Genomic DNA, 17,327 nt, shown 5'->3' on the forward strand with positions numbered 1-17,327 from the left:
ACACATCTACCCCCACAGCCACAGTCACTGTGTCAACTCATCTCATCCAGGGTCTTCCTCACCTGCCCTGACTAGCCACCTTTCCAAGCATGATGTCCTTCTCCAAAGACTGGTTCCTTCTGACAGCATGCATAAAGTATGTGAGATGGAGACTTGCCTCCAGGGAGCAACCTGGTTTCACCCTCTCCAGGAAAGACATGTTTTTATCTTGATGGTCCATGGTATGTTCAATATATTTCGCCAGTACTACAACTCAAAGGCATTGATTCTTCTTCCTTATGTCATCCTTATTCATTGTCCAGCTCTCAGATGCATAGCAAGCAAATGAGAAGACTATGGCCTGGATCAGGCACACCTTAGTCTCTATACTGACATCATTGCTCTTTTGCACTCTGGAGAGGTCCCTGACAGCAGGTTTTCCAAATGCAACTTGTCTTTTGAATTCCTGACTACTAGTGCCAAGGGTGTTGATTGTGGATCTGAGCAGTGAAATCATTAACAACCTCAATCTTTTCTCTATTATGATTCTGCCTATTGGCCCAATGGTGAGGACCTTGTTTTCTTATGTTGAGATGCAGTTCAGATCGAAGACTACAGTCCTTGAGCTTCTACAGCAAGTTCTTCAAGTCCTCCTCAGTTTAAGCAAGCAAGATTATGTCATCTGTATAATGCAGGTTGTTAATGAGTCTTCCTCTGGTCCTGATGCCACATTCTTCCTCATACAGTCCAGCCTCTCAAACAATCTGTCCAGTATAAAGATCTAAAAGGCATGGAGAAAGGCATACCTGTTGCATTCCTTTATTGATTTTGAACCATATGATCCCTTGCTCTGTTCAGACAACAGCTTTCTGGTCTAGGTTTCAAACGAGCACAATCAAGCAGTCTAGAATTCCCATTCTTTGCAATGTTTGCCACAATTTATGGTGATCCACACAGTCAAATACCTTTGCATAGTAGATAAAACACAAATAAACAACCTTCTGGTACTCTCTGCTTTCAGCCAAGATCCACCTGACATCAGCAATGATATCCCTAGTGTCATGGTCTCCTTTAAACCCAACTTGTATTTCTGACAGTTCTCTAGTCATGTACTGTTTGAGTCATTTTTTTAGTAATCTTCAGCAAAATTCTGCTTAACTGTGATATTGTTTGATAATTTCCACATTCTATTGGATCAACTTTTTTGGGAATGGGAATAATAGCTTATGAAAAATTTACAAATTTTTTTTATAATTACCAAAATGTGACACTGAGATGCAAAGTAAGTGCAGGCTGTTGGAAAAAGGCAAAACTGCCACAAACTTTCAACTAAGTTTTAAAAATGCACCATCCAATGCACAATAAAGCAAACTGAAATAAAACGAGGTATCCTTTCAATCATGCCTGATGATAGGACTGCTGGGCTGGGCCTGAGGGAGACAAAGACATTCTCACCAAGAAGGCACAGGGAACTCAGAGCTTCACACCCAGTCCTTCCTCCCAACTTCCCAAACATCCTGTGGGATACACATCGTCGACTTCATTTTACAGATAAGGAAATGGGTTCAGAGAGTTTCCAGGATTGGCTTAAGGTCATGTATCCAGCAGAGGCAGAAGGGCTACCCAGAAGAGCCACACTTTTCCTGAGAAGTTATAAAGAACATGAGACTCTGTGGTTAGATACTGTCCAGTAGGCTCTGAATCAAGTACCCACATGCAACCAGACCAAATGCTCCCTGGTCAACAACATCCTGACTATCTGTGTTGTGCATCAGTCCACTGTTGCAGCTGCGGTGTCAATTCATCTTGCCAAGGCTCTTGCTCTTTTTCACTGACCTACTTTTCCAAACTTGATGTCCTTTTCCAGGGACTACTGCCTTCTAATGTTGTTATTATTGTGTGCTGTTAAGCCAGGACCAACCCACAGCTGTCCCTCCAGGGGGTTTTCAGGGGCAGTTAATTGCAGGGGAGGAGATTCCTTCTCTCTTAGAGCAGCTGTGGATTCAAACCATGTGCCTTCGGATTGCAATGCAGCTTCTTACCACCAGGCCACCAGCGCTCCACACGTATTTTAGGTCCCTCCCAATATCATGCTCAAAGTGTGTAAGACAAAGCCTCACCATCTTCAATTCTAAGGAACATTCTGGTTGTGCTTCTTTCAAAACAGACTAGTTTGCCTTTTTCTCAATATACAATAGTCTTCATCAAATGCAACAATTCAAAGGGTATTTCCCCCTTTCCAATGGCTCTAGAAGATCTCTGCCAAGGATGTGGCCTCTAGCAGGTGTGGTGGACACCAGAGCCATGCCATCCTGCTTCCGCCTTGTTCTTGTTTCCGCATCCATGCTCTCCTGCTTGCTTCACATCTACCTTAAGCCATTTCTACAACCAGGAAGTACAATTGGTCTACCAGTCATCAAGCTTCTGGGTGAGCCTTATGCTCCCTGGGGTCAAAGACTGCTCTGTAAGGAATCAGATGAAATTGAAAGTAGAGAGGGTGAGGAAATGAGGCACAAGAAGACCTCCTGTGCCCACGCCCAGCCCACCTGGTTTCTCGCTGACATGTTCTGACTAGTGGTGGTGGCTATTGTTAGGCGCCACTGAGTCTACACAGACTCACAGCGACCTTGTAAATGGAATCAGAACAGCCTCCAAGGGTTCTCAAGGCTGAAGAAGTTCATGCAAGCAGACTGCTTCATCTCTCTCCTGCACAGCAGCTGGTGGTGCAACTCTGACCTTTAGGTTAGCGGCGGAGTGCTTACCCACTGTATGACCAGGACTCCTTGCTTTGATTGTTAATACCGTTCAATGCCAAGGCCTTCTACACTCAAGGCTACACACCTGGCTCAGATCCTTGGCTCCAGCCCTGGTCTCTCTCAGTGATTTCCTGCATGGTCTACAGACTGGCCTTCAAGTCATCTCGGCTCCTCTACCTCCATCAGTTTCTACCTTCCACCAGCTCTCCCACCCACACTCTGCCAATGGCAAGACCACTTGGCTTACCAGGCTCAAGGCCACAGTGTTCTTCTAAACAGCTCGGTGTGAAAGCTTTCTGATTTTTCTCTCTCTAATGTCACACCAGCCATCCATCTCCATACCTCTCGCACAGCTCTAGTTCAAGCGCTCAGTAACCACACTGGTTGTTCAGAGGCTGAAGGAGGGGTTGGGTGTGAAACTGGTACTGTTCCAAACTGTTTCCTACTTCCATATGCTCCTTCTGATCCATCACACTCCTGCTACCTAATGAATATTCATGAGACATCCCAGAGCTTATGGCTGCCAGCAGACGAAAGCACCACATTCTAGATCTGGCAGCTGTGTGTTAAAATCCTGGCCCCGGGGATGTCTCCAGTTCCACCCCTGCTCTTCTTCTCACATCCCAGCTGTACGTTCTGGACTTCCAGGCTCTCTGGTACCTTCAAATCCTCCCTCTCAAGCTGCTCTGTACCCTTCTCTCAGCATCCCTGTGCTCCCTGGACCTCCCTTCTCTCTCAGCCTGCTCCCCCACAGTTACTTCAGAGGCATTTCTTCTGGCAGCCAATCTTCAGGGTTCCAATATGATTTTCTCCTCTGTCTACATCCCTCTGGCCAAGCTCTTCTCCTCTCAGGCCTTTAGGTACCAGCTATACTCAACTTTCTCCCAACTCTGCAGAGACTACATCCCTCTGCCAGGACCTGCAGAGTCCAAGACCTGCAGAGCCCTCCCAGCAGAGACATCTACCAAATGTCCCTCAAGCACCTGCAACCCAAAAGGCCCTTGTAAACCTTGCACCATTCAGGCTAATCGTGAGACTGTTGTTGCTGAATTCCACCAAGTCAGAACCAATGCATAGCTGACCCTCCAGCAGGTTTTCAGAGTCAGTAAATCTCATGGGAGGAAACTGTTCATTCTTCTCCTGCAGGGGTTTGAACTGCATGCCTCTGGGATTGCAGCACAGTTTCTTCTTACCACTAGGCCACCAGAACACCCCAACAGTGAGAAGAAACATGCTATTTCTCATCCTAAGCCTTTGTTCAAGCTGTTCCTTCTCCCTGAAGTTCCCTTCAACCTCTTGGTCTATCTAGAGATGTCTATCATCCGTGACCATTGTCTTTTATAAAAATGCTAAAGCAATGTCACCACCTTAATGAGGTTCTTCCCAGCTACCTGCAGAAGTAACTGGGCTGTCCCTCCTCCGTGGACTTCTGTACCTGAGGGAGTCTCCATCCTGGTGCTCAGGACAGGGTGATCTCCATGCCACATCAGGCCGTGAGCCTGGGGTCAGGGAGCAGGCCTTAGGATCCCAGAGTCCTGGGAACAGAGTTCCTCCTTCTCCTTCTGATGTAATTCTTCTTCCATAACCAACATTGGCCCAGATTCCAAATTCCAAAGCAAACATTAGAACTCCCCATGGGCTTCACCTCTCTGCCACCTCCAATCAGTTCCCAAGTCTTGCTCATTCAAATTCTCTAAAATTCATCCCTCCTCTCCATTTCCCATGCATTGCCTCAGCTCCAGCCCTCTGTCAGTCCTTCCCAGCCCTGCAGAAGCCTCCTAACTCACATCCCAGCTCACATCACTGACCCCTTTTCTCAAGCCATTCTTCCTAGAGCTGATTTGATGTATGGTTCTGTTTTAAAATCTTCCCTTGCACGTGGGATACAATTCAAACTCCCTCCTCTTGCATACAATACTTCCAATTATTTCAAACACAGATCGAGGAGTATTTTTTTTTCAGCTCTGCTCCATAATGCCCAAGTGACCCTGAGCAAGTCATTTAACTTCTTTGGTAAAGAATCTCCCCACCTCTTTAATAAAATAATAATAAAAATAACTTGTTTGTGGAAATGTCATGCAGCTCTAAAGTGTTATGATTGGGAGAACTATTAACCATCACAATCAGGGCCTTCATTAAGGGTCTTGGTTCTTGATACTTTATAAATTTAAAGGAGGCTTGAATTTTCTGAGCTAGCAATATATTCATAAGGTTGTTGTGATGATTAAAGTTGTGTGTCATCTTGATTTCCCATGATTCTCAGGTAGTGACAGCAGCTGTGATGTACTCATCTACTTGATGAGATGTGATATAATGTAATCACTTCCATGATGAGCTTTTCTATAAATAACCAATCAGGTAAAAGGAAGTTTCCTTAGGGGTGTGGCCTGCACTGACTATACATGGACATCTGGGAAATTCTTCTTGAATTTTGGCCCAATTAACATTCTGCCTCTGACTCATTACCATCTGATCTCTGAGTCTTTGGCCTTGAGCCATTGCCTGCCATATTGCCTCCTAAGTTTTGATTCCTCAGCCTTTGAAGCCAAAAGCTTGCCATCTGACCTGCTGACGTGGGGTTCATCAGCCCCTGCAGCTCTGTGAGTCTGGAGAAGCCTCTATCCTGACATCTGATCCATGGACTTAGAACTTTCCAGCCTCTACAAGCTTGTGAGCCATTTTATCAAGACAAATATTTTTGTCTCTATATAAGATTCACTGATCTTCCGTCTCTAGAAAACTCAGCTTAAGACAGTTGTAATTAAATCATTTTAACTCATGATAACCCCATGCAAAGTAGAACTGGCCCAGTCTTCAAGGCTAGAGCACTGGGGGAGGAGTTCTCCAGATTTATATTTTTCCAAGGTGTCTCTCAGTGAGTTTGAACAGCCAACTTTTCAGTTAGTTGTTGTTGTTGTTGTTAGGTGCCATTGAGTATGAACCACAGTGACCCTATGAACAACAGATCTGAACTCTGTCCTATCCTGTGTCATCCTCACACTTCCTGACACACTAGAGTCCATTGTAGCTGTCACTGTGCCAATCTAGTTGGCTAAGGGTCTTCCTCTCCTTCATCAACTCTCTACCGTTCCAAGCATGATGTCTCTTTCTAAGGAATGTTATTCCTATCGATATCCCCAAAGTATGTGAGACAAGGCTTCAACATGTTTGCCTCCAAGGAGCACTCTGGCTGCACTTTCTCCAAGATATATTTGTTTTAAATTTGGCAGTCCATAGGATATTCAGTACTTTCTCCAACATGACAGCTCAAAAGCATCAATTTTTCTGTCATCCATGCTTATTTCTCTCCCAGCTCTCAGATGCATAGCAAGTGATCAGAAAGACCATGGCCTGAATTAGATGCAACTTACCCCTCAAACTCACATCATTGCTCCTCAGTAATTTGAAGAGGTCCCTGACTGCAGACTTTACCAGTGCAATATGTCTCCTGATTTCCTGACTGCTGGTACCAAGCAAGATGAAATCGTTGACAACTTTAATATTTTCTCCATCTATTATGATGTTGCCTATTGAACTTTTGTTTTCTTACGTTGAGATGTAATCCGTATTGAAATCTGTATCATTTGATCTCCTGCCACAAATGCTTCAAGTTCTCTTCACTTTCAGCAAGCAAGGTTGTGTCATCTGCAAAATGCAGATTCTTGATGAGTCTCCCTCCTATCTTGACGCCACATTCCTCTCCATAGAATCCATCTTCTCAGATAATTTTCTCAGCGTACAGATTGAATATGTATGGAGAAAAGATACAACTCCGACACACACCTTTCCTGATATTAAACCATTGTTCCCTTACTCTTTTCACACAACAGCCTCTTGGTATAAATACAGGTTTTGTACCGGTTTTAACACAATTGTTTGGGGATTCTCATTCTTCTTAATGTTAGTCATAGCTTGTTATGATCCACACAGTCAAATACCTTTGCATAGCCAATAAAGCACAAATGGACATTCTTCTGATGTTCTTTACATTCATTCAAGATTCAGTTTGTAGTAGAGCCTTAACCATTTGTGCTACCCAGGGACTCGGACTCATACTGTTGCTGCTGCTGTTACTTGTTGTGGAGTCAAGTATGTATTCATAATTGTCAAGAAGCATTCCTAATAGACACACATACAAAATTTATTTCAAATTCCGCATCTTCATTAAGTATAAGTAAATGGGAAAGGCAGGTCATATGGTGACTGGATGGGACAGAGAAGTTCCAAGAACTGAATGTGGAAAGGAAATGACCTAATGATCTAAGCCTTGTTTTCAGCTTCGTGTTCTGTGTGAATAAACAGCCTAAGTCTATTGCTGTGTTGTTGGTAGGTGCCATTGGGTTAACCATGACTGGGAGCAACTCCAGGAACAACAGATTGAAACCTTGCCTTCTGCTGTGCCATCCTCATCATCTCCATCAAACTCAAGGCCATTGTTGCTGTCACTGTGTCAAACTACGTCAGTGCAGCTCTAAGGCTATCACAGTGAATGAAATGTTATGCACCATTCCAGCTGACACTAAATCAAAGCATCCCGTCTCTTAGCAAAGTGATTTGTGCTCCTGACATTTCCGTTTAAGGGTCTTAATCACTAAGCAGCTGCATACCTCTCTCAAGTAGTGCATCATGAAGCCATCAATGATTCCATCTTGTTCCAGGCCTATGATGAGGTTCACCACACTGGTAAATCCAAAGACAGCGTAAACTAGAACAGAGAAACCAGAGTTTTAAGAAACACTAGCTCAGCAGACAATCACAAAGAGTTTGACCCAGATCAGTAATGGATTGTTTTTTAATGTTTCCCAGAATCTATCTCCTACATGTTCAATCAAAACTCTGTCTGTGTTCATGAATCTTCCCAATCAGCTCTTCACTCCTCTAGCACCTCTGTTATTGGGGTAGAGACGGTAGTCATTCTCTATCTATGTCCCTAAGAAAGTTACCAGAACACACGGGATGTCCTTGAGCCAGAGGGCAGGGTCCCTACCCTCCACACCTCTCTCATGTGGCTGCTCTGGACCAAACTTCTTCCCTGGGCCAGTGGGCACTAAAACAGAACCGAGGGGCCTAGGAAGCAGAGTGGTGGTAAGCAGGCCTACACAGTAATTTAAACCAGCTGCCACGGAGTTGACCCTGACTCATGGCGACCCCATGGATGTCAGCCGAACCATGCTCCACAGGGTCTTCTAACAGCTTTGGAAGAATTGTTCGCACCACCAGGCCTTTCTTCCAAGAGGTCAGCTGGAACTTTAACAGCTGGACATAGTAACCATTTGCATCACCCAGGGACTCCTAAATCAATGGTTTCGTTGTTGTTAGGTGCCATCAAGTTGGACCCAATTCATAATTGACCCTCCAATGGGATTTTAAAGACTGTAAATCACACAGCCCATCTTTTCTCCATGGAGCAGCTGGTGTCAAACTTCCTGCCTCTAGGTTGGCAGTACAACTCCTTATCTCACCTGGTCCCTAGAGCTTCCTAAAATAATGATTTGTTGTTGAGTACTGTCAAGTCACAATCAAATCACAGCTGACCCTTCAGTGGGTTTTCAGAGGCAGTTAATCACAAAGGAAGAGAATGCCCATTTTTCTCCCACAGAGTAGCTGGTAGACTCAAACCACCTACCTTTGGGTTACCAGGGCAAGGTCTTACCACGAGGCCCCCACAGCTCCCTATATAATGATTTAGATGAGGTCATTTATTCAACTTAGGCCCATTTGTTTAACAGTGTTTTCCTTCTTGCATTTAGAAGATCTTAAAGACAGACAATTAGCTGAAGTGTAAGTGATGGCTGTGCTTTCATTTGTAAGCCAAAACCCAGCTGCTATGAAACTGATTCCAAATTCATGATGACCTCCCAAGGGTCAGAGTGGGATGAGGTCCACTGGGCCTGGTTCAATGGCTGGCTTTTCAGAAGGAGCTCTCCAAGCCTTTCTTCAAAGTACCTCGGGTTGGACTTGAACCTGTAACCTTTCAGTTCACAGACAAACGTGTTGAACAAGGGCATCACCCGAGGACATCTCTTCATCTCTAAATGGAGGGATGTTTGTGGGGATTAAAGGAAATAACACTTTTGGTGTGTATGTAGGGTACGACCAGGTACAGTGTAGAAGCCCAATCTGTTTATTTAATAAACTCTTTGCCAGGCCCTGTTTTGACTACTTTAGCAATATTACACTATTTAATCCTTTAAGGCAACCCTCTATGGATGATACCACCATTTGCTCACTTTACAAATGTGCAGAGTGAGGTCCTGTGCAGGAACGTGACGTTGCTACAAGCAGAAAGGAAGGCTACATGTGGCAAAGCTGAATGTAGGAAGCCCAGGAAGGTGCTGACACAGGGTCAACGCCAGAGGCTGGAACATACTGGTGATGAGGAATGGAGGGCTGTCCTTGGGGGCCCTAGAAGTAACCCTTCACCAGGGTCCGTTGGTAACACAATGGGCCCCACAGCCTGGGAGACAAGGGCCACATCATCCTGAAAGACTCCAGTATTTCTATCCACCTTCCCAGTTGGAATATTTACCCTCAAGGAGGAAACATAGTGGAGGCTGCTGCATGGGCACAGAGGGGCTCCCGCCCCAGGCACGTACCATAGAACAGTGGGTCCCGCGGTGGTTTTCTTTTGACAAGGACACGAGCCAGCAGGGCTACCAGGAACAGGATGAGAGCAGCTGCCCCTACAATGGTCCAGGAACTGCAAGGAGCAGAACAGGGAGGTGGTCACTTATGAAAACAAACATGCTGGTGCCTGGAATTTCCTGACCATTGAATGCATTTGCTCTGAGCTCTGCCTCCACCTCAGCCAGCAGCTAATGAGCTGTAGCCAGTGAAGTTTACCATTAGTACTTGTCTGGGAGCCAGGGGTTTTTCAAGGACTGGGACCCCAGGCTCTCACTCTCCGCCCATCTGGACAGTTTATCCCTCATGTGCATATAGTTTGTCTACAGCACCCTCTGCTCCCACCTCATCCCTACCCCTACGATGGCAGTGCACTCTAACCTCTCCCTAGCCTACCCCTGTCCCCACATTTTGAGGCTCTCAGGCAGGGGGCACAAGTCTAGCTGTTGAATCTGTGGCCTCCCTGGAACTATCCAGAAAGTCCTGGGCAGAGCTCCAGGGGCAATGCAGGAGGTGCAACCCCACACACCTTCCAGGGGGACAGAGAGAGGGGCGTATGTCATGTGTAAGATAAAATAGGCCAGAGGACAAAACAGGAAGTCCCGGGAGGAGAGGAGGCGGGGCTACAACTCCTGCCAGAATGAAGCAGTCTAACACCTCACCCACTGGGCCAGCATCCAGCCCCAAACTGGGGCATCCAAAGCAGGAGGGCCAAACACAGCCCTGGACTTTCTCCTGGGAAAGGGTATGACCAGGGCCACCTTCTCAAGGCAGCGCCAAGGTGAGAGGTTCTCAGAGTGAGCAGAAGCGAGCCCAACATTCCCGTGCCCTAGGTTCCAGCATGCCATCTACATGACCCTGAGCATGACCTTAGGAAAGCTACCCCATTTCATCCTTTGGTTACATGTTGTGGTTAAGTCAAATCAGAACCAACCCATAGGTGGGTTTTCAGAGGCAGTAAATAGCATGGGAGGAGCCTGCTCGTCCTTCTTCCACGGAACAGCTGGTGGATTCAAACCTCGTGCCTTTGTGATGGGAGCACAGTTCCTTACCATTAGGCCACCAGAGTTCCCTTATTTGGCTACATATTGGGGAAAGGGGGGCAGTATTGCATACGTCTATGTGCTGGGCAGGAGCCCAGGTTAAAGTGCTTGGCTGCTAACTAAAAGGTGGGTGATTCAAACCCACTAGCTGGAAGAATGTGACATTTGCTTCTATAAAGATGGACAATCTCAGAATTCTTAGACATTCTTCTGGTATTCTCTGCTTTCAGCCAGAATCCATCTGACATCAGCAATGATATCCCTGGTGTTGAGGTCTCTTCTAAAACTAGCTTGAACTTCTGGTAGTTCCCAGTCAATGTAAGTCACCTTTAATCCTATAGATACTTTCCCCCTCATACTCCAGCACTGACGGGACTTCTATTTCTCAAGAAGGCCAAGCACGCCTCACACCACCATGGTGTGCCACGCCAGCCTCCTCAACAACTACTTAGCACCGCGTGGGCCCCTCTCCATAGCGGAGACACCACACAGTCCACCAGAAAGCCTTTGCACAACCTTCACCAAACAGCATCCATTGTCCACTGGGTTTCCAGAAAGCACCCTCCTCAGTCACAGATCCCACAGCACCCGTCAATGGCTCAGGGACAAACTCGTGCTGAAGTTCACTCCAAATGTCTGTAACTGGAAAAGGAATGAGGCACCGATTAGAAAGCTCCTCCCAGAGGTCAGTCAGGAGCAACGATCCTTCCAGTTTTAGTGGACAGGGCCCCAAGGAGACCTGCCAGAGGCACAAGAAAGCCGTCTTCTCATTGCTTCACCTTGCATTCCTCCCAGAGCCAGAGATTTAGCAGCCCCCAGATTTCCAGGCAGATACTGCCCCCGACCTGAAAAATCAAACACCTCAAGGATGGGAGGGTGGTGGTTTTTAGGTGCCTTTGAGTGGAGTTCACTGACAGACAGTGACCCGGTGAAGAGCAGATCTGAACCCTGTCCTCCCCTGCACCATCCTCATCGTCTCTGACACACGTGAGTACACTGCTGCAGTCACTGTGTTCATCCATCGCGTGAGTATACAGCTCTTCTCAAGATACTGTATCTATGCATTCTGCATCCATGGATTCATCCAACAGTGGATAAAAGACTACTGAGGTTCAAGGGAAACAATTAAATGGTTCAAGCCAGCCCTCAAAGGTGAAAAGAGAGCTTAAAGCTGTCTACAAAGCATTAACATCATGTTAGATATTATAAGCAATCTAAAGATGATTGAATACAGGGCAGCAATAATAAATATGTAGTAAAAGAAATGTGGAAATACTAAAGTAAAATAAAGTAAAAATAAATATGTAAATACTCTATCTTCAGATTTTTTTATCCATGGGGACCTTGGAATTCCATCAATGCCTAGGGTCTTGTTTTCTGCCAATTCCTTCAGAGCAACTTGAACTTCCTCCTTCATCACCATTACCTCTTGGTACTATATTATTTCATTAAATTCTTCTGTGTCCACCAATTCTTTTTGGTATAGTCATTCTGCATACCCCTTCCATCTTCCTTTAATGCTTCCTGGATCATATAAAATTCTACCCATAGCATTCTTAAGTATTGCAACCTGAGGCTTGAATTTGTTCTTCAGTTCCTTCAGGTTAGGATGGCCCTTTTGATTTTCTGACTCAAGCTCTTTGCACAGTTCATTATAATACTTAGCTTTGTCTTCTTATGCTGCATTTTGAAATCTTCTGTTCAGCTCCTTAACCTCTTGATTCCGTCCCTTTGCTTTGTCTTCTTGGCACGCTAGTGAAATATTCAGTCTCTTCTGAACAGATGTTGCCCTGGACATGCTCACCAGGTTGTATCAAGAAATCTGGAGGACAACTCCCTGGCCAATTAACTAGAAGAGATCCACATTTATTCCTATCCCCCTCCCCAAAAAAGGATGATCCAACAGAGTGTGGAAATCATCACACACAAGCAAAATTCTGCTGAAGACAATCCAAAAATCACTGGAACAGTACATTAACGGAGAACCACCAGAAATACAAGCAGGATTTAGAAGAGGCTGTGGCATTAGAGAAAGTATTACTAGGGAGAGTATTACCAATGTCAGATGGATCTTGGCTGAAAACAAAGAGTACCGGAGGGATATCTATCTGTGCTTCATTGACTAAGCAAAGACATTTGACTGTGTGGATCACAGTAAATTGTGCCTAACCTTGGGAATAATGGGAATCCCAGAATACTTTATTGCGTTCATGTGAAACTTATACTACTTGGACTAGGAAAGAGTCATCAGAACAGAGCAAGGAAACACTGCATGGTTCAAAATTGGGAAAGAGGTTTATCAAGGATGTGTCCTGTCTCCATACTTTTTCATTCTATATGGAACAGATAATTTCAGAGGCTGAACTTTATGAGGAGGAGGAGAAGGAGTGACATCAGGATTGGAGGAAGATTCATCAACAACTTGAATTACGCAAATGATACAACTTTGCTTGCCAAAATTAAAGAGGACCTGAAGTATTCGCTGCAGAAGGTCAAGGACTGTTGTCTTCAATATGGATTGAAGCTTAACATCAAGAAGACAAAGATTCTCATCATGGGGCCAAGTGGCAGCGCCATGATGGATGGAGAAGAGATTGAGGTTGTTAACAATTTCAGTTTGCTTGGCTCCACAATCAACACTCTTGGCACTGGCAGCCAGGAAATCAAAAGATAAATTGCATTGGGGAAGTCTGCTGTCAGGGACTTCTCCAGAGTATTGAGGAGCCATGATATTAGTCTAGAGACTAAGGTGCACCTGATCCAGGCCATGGTCTTCTCAATTACATGCTATTCATGAGAGATCTGAACAATGACTAAAAATGACAGAGAAAGTGATGCTGTTGAGTTGCAGTGCTGGAGAAGAGTATTGAACATACCATGGACTGCCAGGAGAACAAATAATTCTGTCTTGGAGACGGTGAAACCAACTTTCTCCTTGGAGGCAAGGATTTTGAAGCTCCTTCTCACATTTTGGGGGCATGGGGCCAGGAGAAACCAGTCCTTTGAGAAGGACATCATGCTTGGAAGGGTAGAGGGACAGCACAGGAGAGGAAGACCCCGGATGAAATGTATTGACATGATAATTGGCAACGGGATTAAGTGTGTTGGAGTTAGTGAGACTGGCTCTGGATAGGGCAGAGTTCAGAGCTGTTGTACCTCAACAGCACACAACAACAACAACTGGGACCCTGGAACCAATCCCCAAAGACAGATACAGACAATTATATCTGGATGATTTGAGGCAGTAGTGAGCCTAGAGACCTCTAAGATGGTATACAAAAAAGGATGGGGGCTGGGGATGGATGGATGGGTGAATGGATGAGGAATGGATATGTGAGGATAGACAAATGAAGGATAAATGGATGAATGACAGTGTTCTATAAGAGCGAGGAAGACAGTGTTAAGACCCACTTAAGAGTGAAATAAGACATTTCTAGTGAGGTGCACAAGTAGATGGTCCATTTCCTGGGAGGCAGAGAGGAAGGAGGAACCTCAGTAGGTCAAGGACATGAGCGTGGCCTGATGAGCATCATGTGAAGTGTGAGGTGTGCTGTGTGAGCTAGCAGACACCTCATTGAAGGGCAGCCTGAGGAAAGTGGTGGATAGGAGACGCACACACACCCCTTCCTGTTCCTACCAAGCCCCTGGGTTCACAGCAAACGTGACCACAGAGCTGGTGCTCCGGAGGAGCAGGAGAGAGCAGCAGAAACTGGTTCACAGGTCACTCTCATTCCCTCCGCCTCTAGGGAGAAGGAGGAGAAAGCACAGAAATTGGAGCATGGATAATCCCTGCCTCCCTGGCGCTGTTCTGAGAGATCCTCCATGCCAGTCAAGGGCAGGCTCTGCTCAAAACAGCGAGGCGCACGTCCAGCAGGGACTGGGGGATGAGGACAGAGAAAGGCTGTGACTGACCCAAGAGTGATGAAGTCATCAGTCTTGGAAGAGGATAACTGATGCCCTTCCACTGGCAGACACCTATTCAAAGGAGGGCAGGTGTGTGTGCACGTGCGCTTGTGTGGGCATATGCACCCATGAGAGAGATCACCCAATCATTTCCTACTCTCTCCATGTAAATCTCATTTTCTCCATTTTTTTCGTAGACTTTTATAAAGATCCGGTGGAGAGGACACTCAATTTGAAAAATCCAAATATAACTGCACACCTGATATACACAAAGCACCATGCTGTCAGGCAGATGTGGGCGGGATGAGCTCTAAAGTGGGCAGGTGAGCTCTCAGAAGCCTGACACAGGAAAATGGAAATCATAGGAAAGGTGTGATCAGAGAAGTGTGGAGAGAGGGTCTAGAAAGGAAGAGGTGGCCATTTACTGTGCCCATAAAGTCCTCCAAGTGCAGATCTAATGGTCAGTAATGGGGAGCGAGGCCTCCTAGTCAAAGGGAACAGTGTGAGCAAGACCAAGAGGCCCCACAGTGTGAGGAGTGTCCAAGAGCAGAGGCTAGTGTGGGGTGTGGGTGGTGGAAGCACTAATATGGGGACATGAAGAGGGTGCTGAGGATGAAAAAGTGCAGGGACAGGGGTCTGCCATAATCCAAGTCAGAGGGCAGAGTTGGAGGGAAACGGAAGGAAAAAGGAAGTGAGACCAGCTCAGGGATCCTAGGGGGAAAGGGGTCAGCAGAGGGAGGGAATGGAGAAGGAAGAGTCAAGGGCTGCACTGGATTTTTCACCTGCCGGCTGACAGGAAGAATGGTTGGAACCAATTCAGTAATCCACTTTTCCCAAACGTTGTAGGGCTTAGCAACCAACCCTTAACATCGAGTCGAGTCGATTTCTACTTACAGCAATCCCACCAGAGTAGAACTGCTCCTTGGGGTTTCCAAGGCCACGCTCTTTATGGAAGCTGCCACATCTTTCTCCCACAAAGTGGCTGGAGGGTTTGAAAAAGCAACTTTTTCAGTTAGCAGCTGAACATTTAACCACTGCCAGCAGCAATACATAACTCAGTCTATGTTTGGTAAATGCCATCACCATCTTCCCATAGCTGAGCCCCAAACTTAGGAGTCATCCCCCAAATCCTCTCTTTATTGCAATGCAATCAGCAAGTCCATCTGCTCTCCTTTCAAAATAACCCCCACAGCTACCCACTCCTTCCCCCATACTGCTTCCTGTTCTCCTGCAGAGAAGGCTATGTTCTCAGCTCTTCTGGTGGCTGTCTCCTGCAGCTCTAGTGCCACCTCCTCTAAGAAGCCATCCTTGACTACCCCTACTCTAATATATCTTTGTCGATATCTTTCCCTACACACACCTCTCCAACCTTTTCTAGCTTGTTCAAAGCTATAGCCTCATCACCTGGAACAAAGGCAAGCACACAGCAGGATAACCAATAAATACAGGTTAAAGTGGCCACAAATGCCATTTTAGGGTCTCCTGAGCAGTATGTTCACAGACACAAGACATACAATTGCGCTGGAAACTGCTTCTTCAAGGAGATGTGTCCCAAGACTGGGTCAGGCCAGGGCAGACCCTGTCCCTCCTTGTCAGCTCCGTCCAGATAAAGCCAGCAGCAAGTGGTGGCAACAGTGGGGAGAGGGAAGGAAGTCACTACCCTGTGGGCAGACACTTCACAGGCCTGACGGACTGGAAGGCAGTTGTTGCCAACTGACTGATGTAATTTCCTCAGGCCAACTGCTGTAGGAGCCATAACAGGTTACTTCCCCCTCCCTACAGACAGCAAGCAAGAGCAAGCTCAGTTTTTGCACTGCCTTTGCAGGTTTTCTGCTACCTGGTACAGGGCTGGTTAGTTGATGGTTACCCACAAAGGAGTGGGAGGCAGGCCTCTGAACCAACCATCGGGCCACCGTAGCACTGAAACTTCCCCGCCCCATCTCCCCATACGACCGCAAGGCAGACATTTATTAGTAGCTGTTCCCATTCACAAACAAATCTCACTGGATCCTTATGATCAAAATTTGAAAACTCTGCGGTTCAAATCCACCAGATGCTCTGCTGGAGAAGGAGGGGGCAATCTCCTCCTGTACCAGTAAGATCTGATTTGACGGTACATGTGAAAATAATACAATAAAAATTTAAAAAAAAATTTGAAAACTCATTGCTGAAGAGTGGGAACCGACTCATAGCTGAGCCCGAAGTGGGTTTTCAGAGGCTGTAAATTGCACATGAGGAGACTGCTCATCTTTATGCCACAGAGCAGCTAGTGGGTTTGAACTCCGAGAACTGCTCTTAGGATTAACATCTCAAGTATCAACGCACTAGGTCACTAGAGCTCCACTAGGATAGAATCCAAATATAGACCATTTGACAGACCAAAAAGTGAGGTCGAGTCACACACGTTAGTGCCAAAGCCTTGCCTAGAACCCATATCTTCTCTCTGATGGTTTGGGACTATTCCTGAAGGTCTGTCACCACAGTTTCAAGAAATGGTAAGATGTGCATGTCCATACATGGAAACGTTCCTTTGTAAGGAGAAACTGAATGAACAAGGCATAATGGAATAATGTATATGGCCACGCTTGGGATTTTTCCGATTTGTACCGCCCCCCCACTGGCCCTCGGGCTCTGCAAGGGCAAAGGGATTGCCTCCTTGACCTCTGTAGTGCCAGTTAGCTGGCACGGAGCAGGCGCCCAGCATCTGGCTCCTGAATCATGCCCAATGTCAACGATGCCAGTCTCAGCAAGACCTTGACCCGGTGCACCTACCACCCTGCAGTTCAAAACCCGATCTGAAAAGTTGCTGAATCTTGCCCGCTCCACAGAGCAGGATGACAGCCCCCCTGCGACCCCCGCCGCGCCCACTCACTCACTCGTGCTGGGCTGCCAGCTGATTGAAGATGTAGGTGACCGGGATGGCCGAGAGGGACAGCACGAAGACCCCGGTGGCCGCAGAGGCACTCATCGCCGCAGTCGCTGCCGCTCAGCCTTCACCGCATCCCGGCTGGGCGCCCCGCCC

General features: G+C 46.4%; 1 protein-coding gene across 2 annotated transcripts in view; it reads right to left on the reverse strand.

Moving 5' to 3' along the window:
- Window positions 1-17,327, reverse strand: part of TM6SF1 (transmembrane 6 superfamily member 1) — a 36,573-nt gene extending 19,246 nt beyond the window's left edge. For both annotated transcript variants that reach the window (XM_006885127.1, XM_006885128.1), the window contains exons 1-3: window positions 17,182-17,327; window positions 9,332-9,435; window positions 7,343-7,440 (exon numbers count right to left, since the gene is read on the reverse strand). In XM_006885127.1, the coding sequence (XP_006885189.1) occupies window positions 7,343-7,440; window positions 9,332-9,435; window positions 17,182-17,273 (294 nt within the window). In that variant the 5' untranslated portion in view covers window positions 17,274-17,327. The remainder of the gene's footprint in view (window positions 1-7,342; window positions 7,441-9,331; window positions 9,436-17,181) is intronic.

This window comes from Elephantulus edwardii, unplaced genomic scaffold (genome assembly GCF_000299155.1).
Source record: "Elephantulus edwardii isolate Elephantulus edwardi_28Jun2011 unplaced genomic scaffold, EleEdw1.0 scaffold00041, whole genome shotgun sequence".
In the NCBI taxonomy this organism is placed as follows: Eukaryota; Metazoa; Chordata; class Mammalia; order Macroscelidea; family Macroscelididae; genus Elephantulus; species Elephantulus edwardii.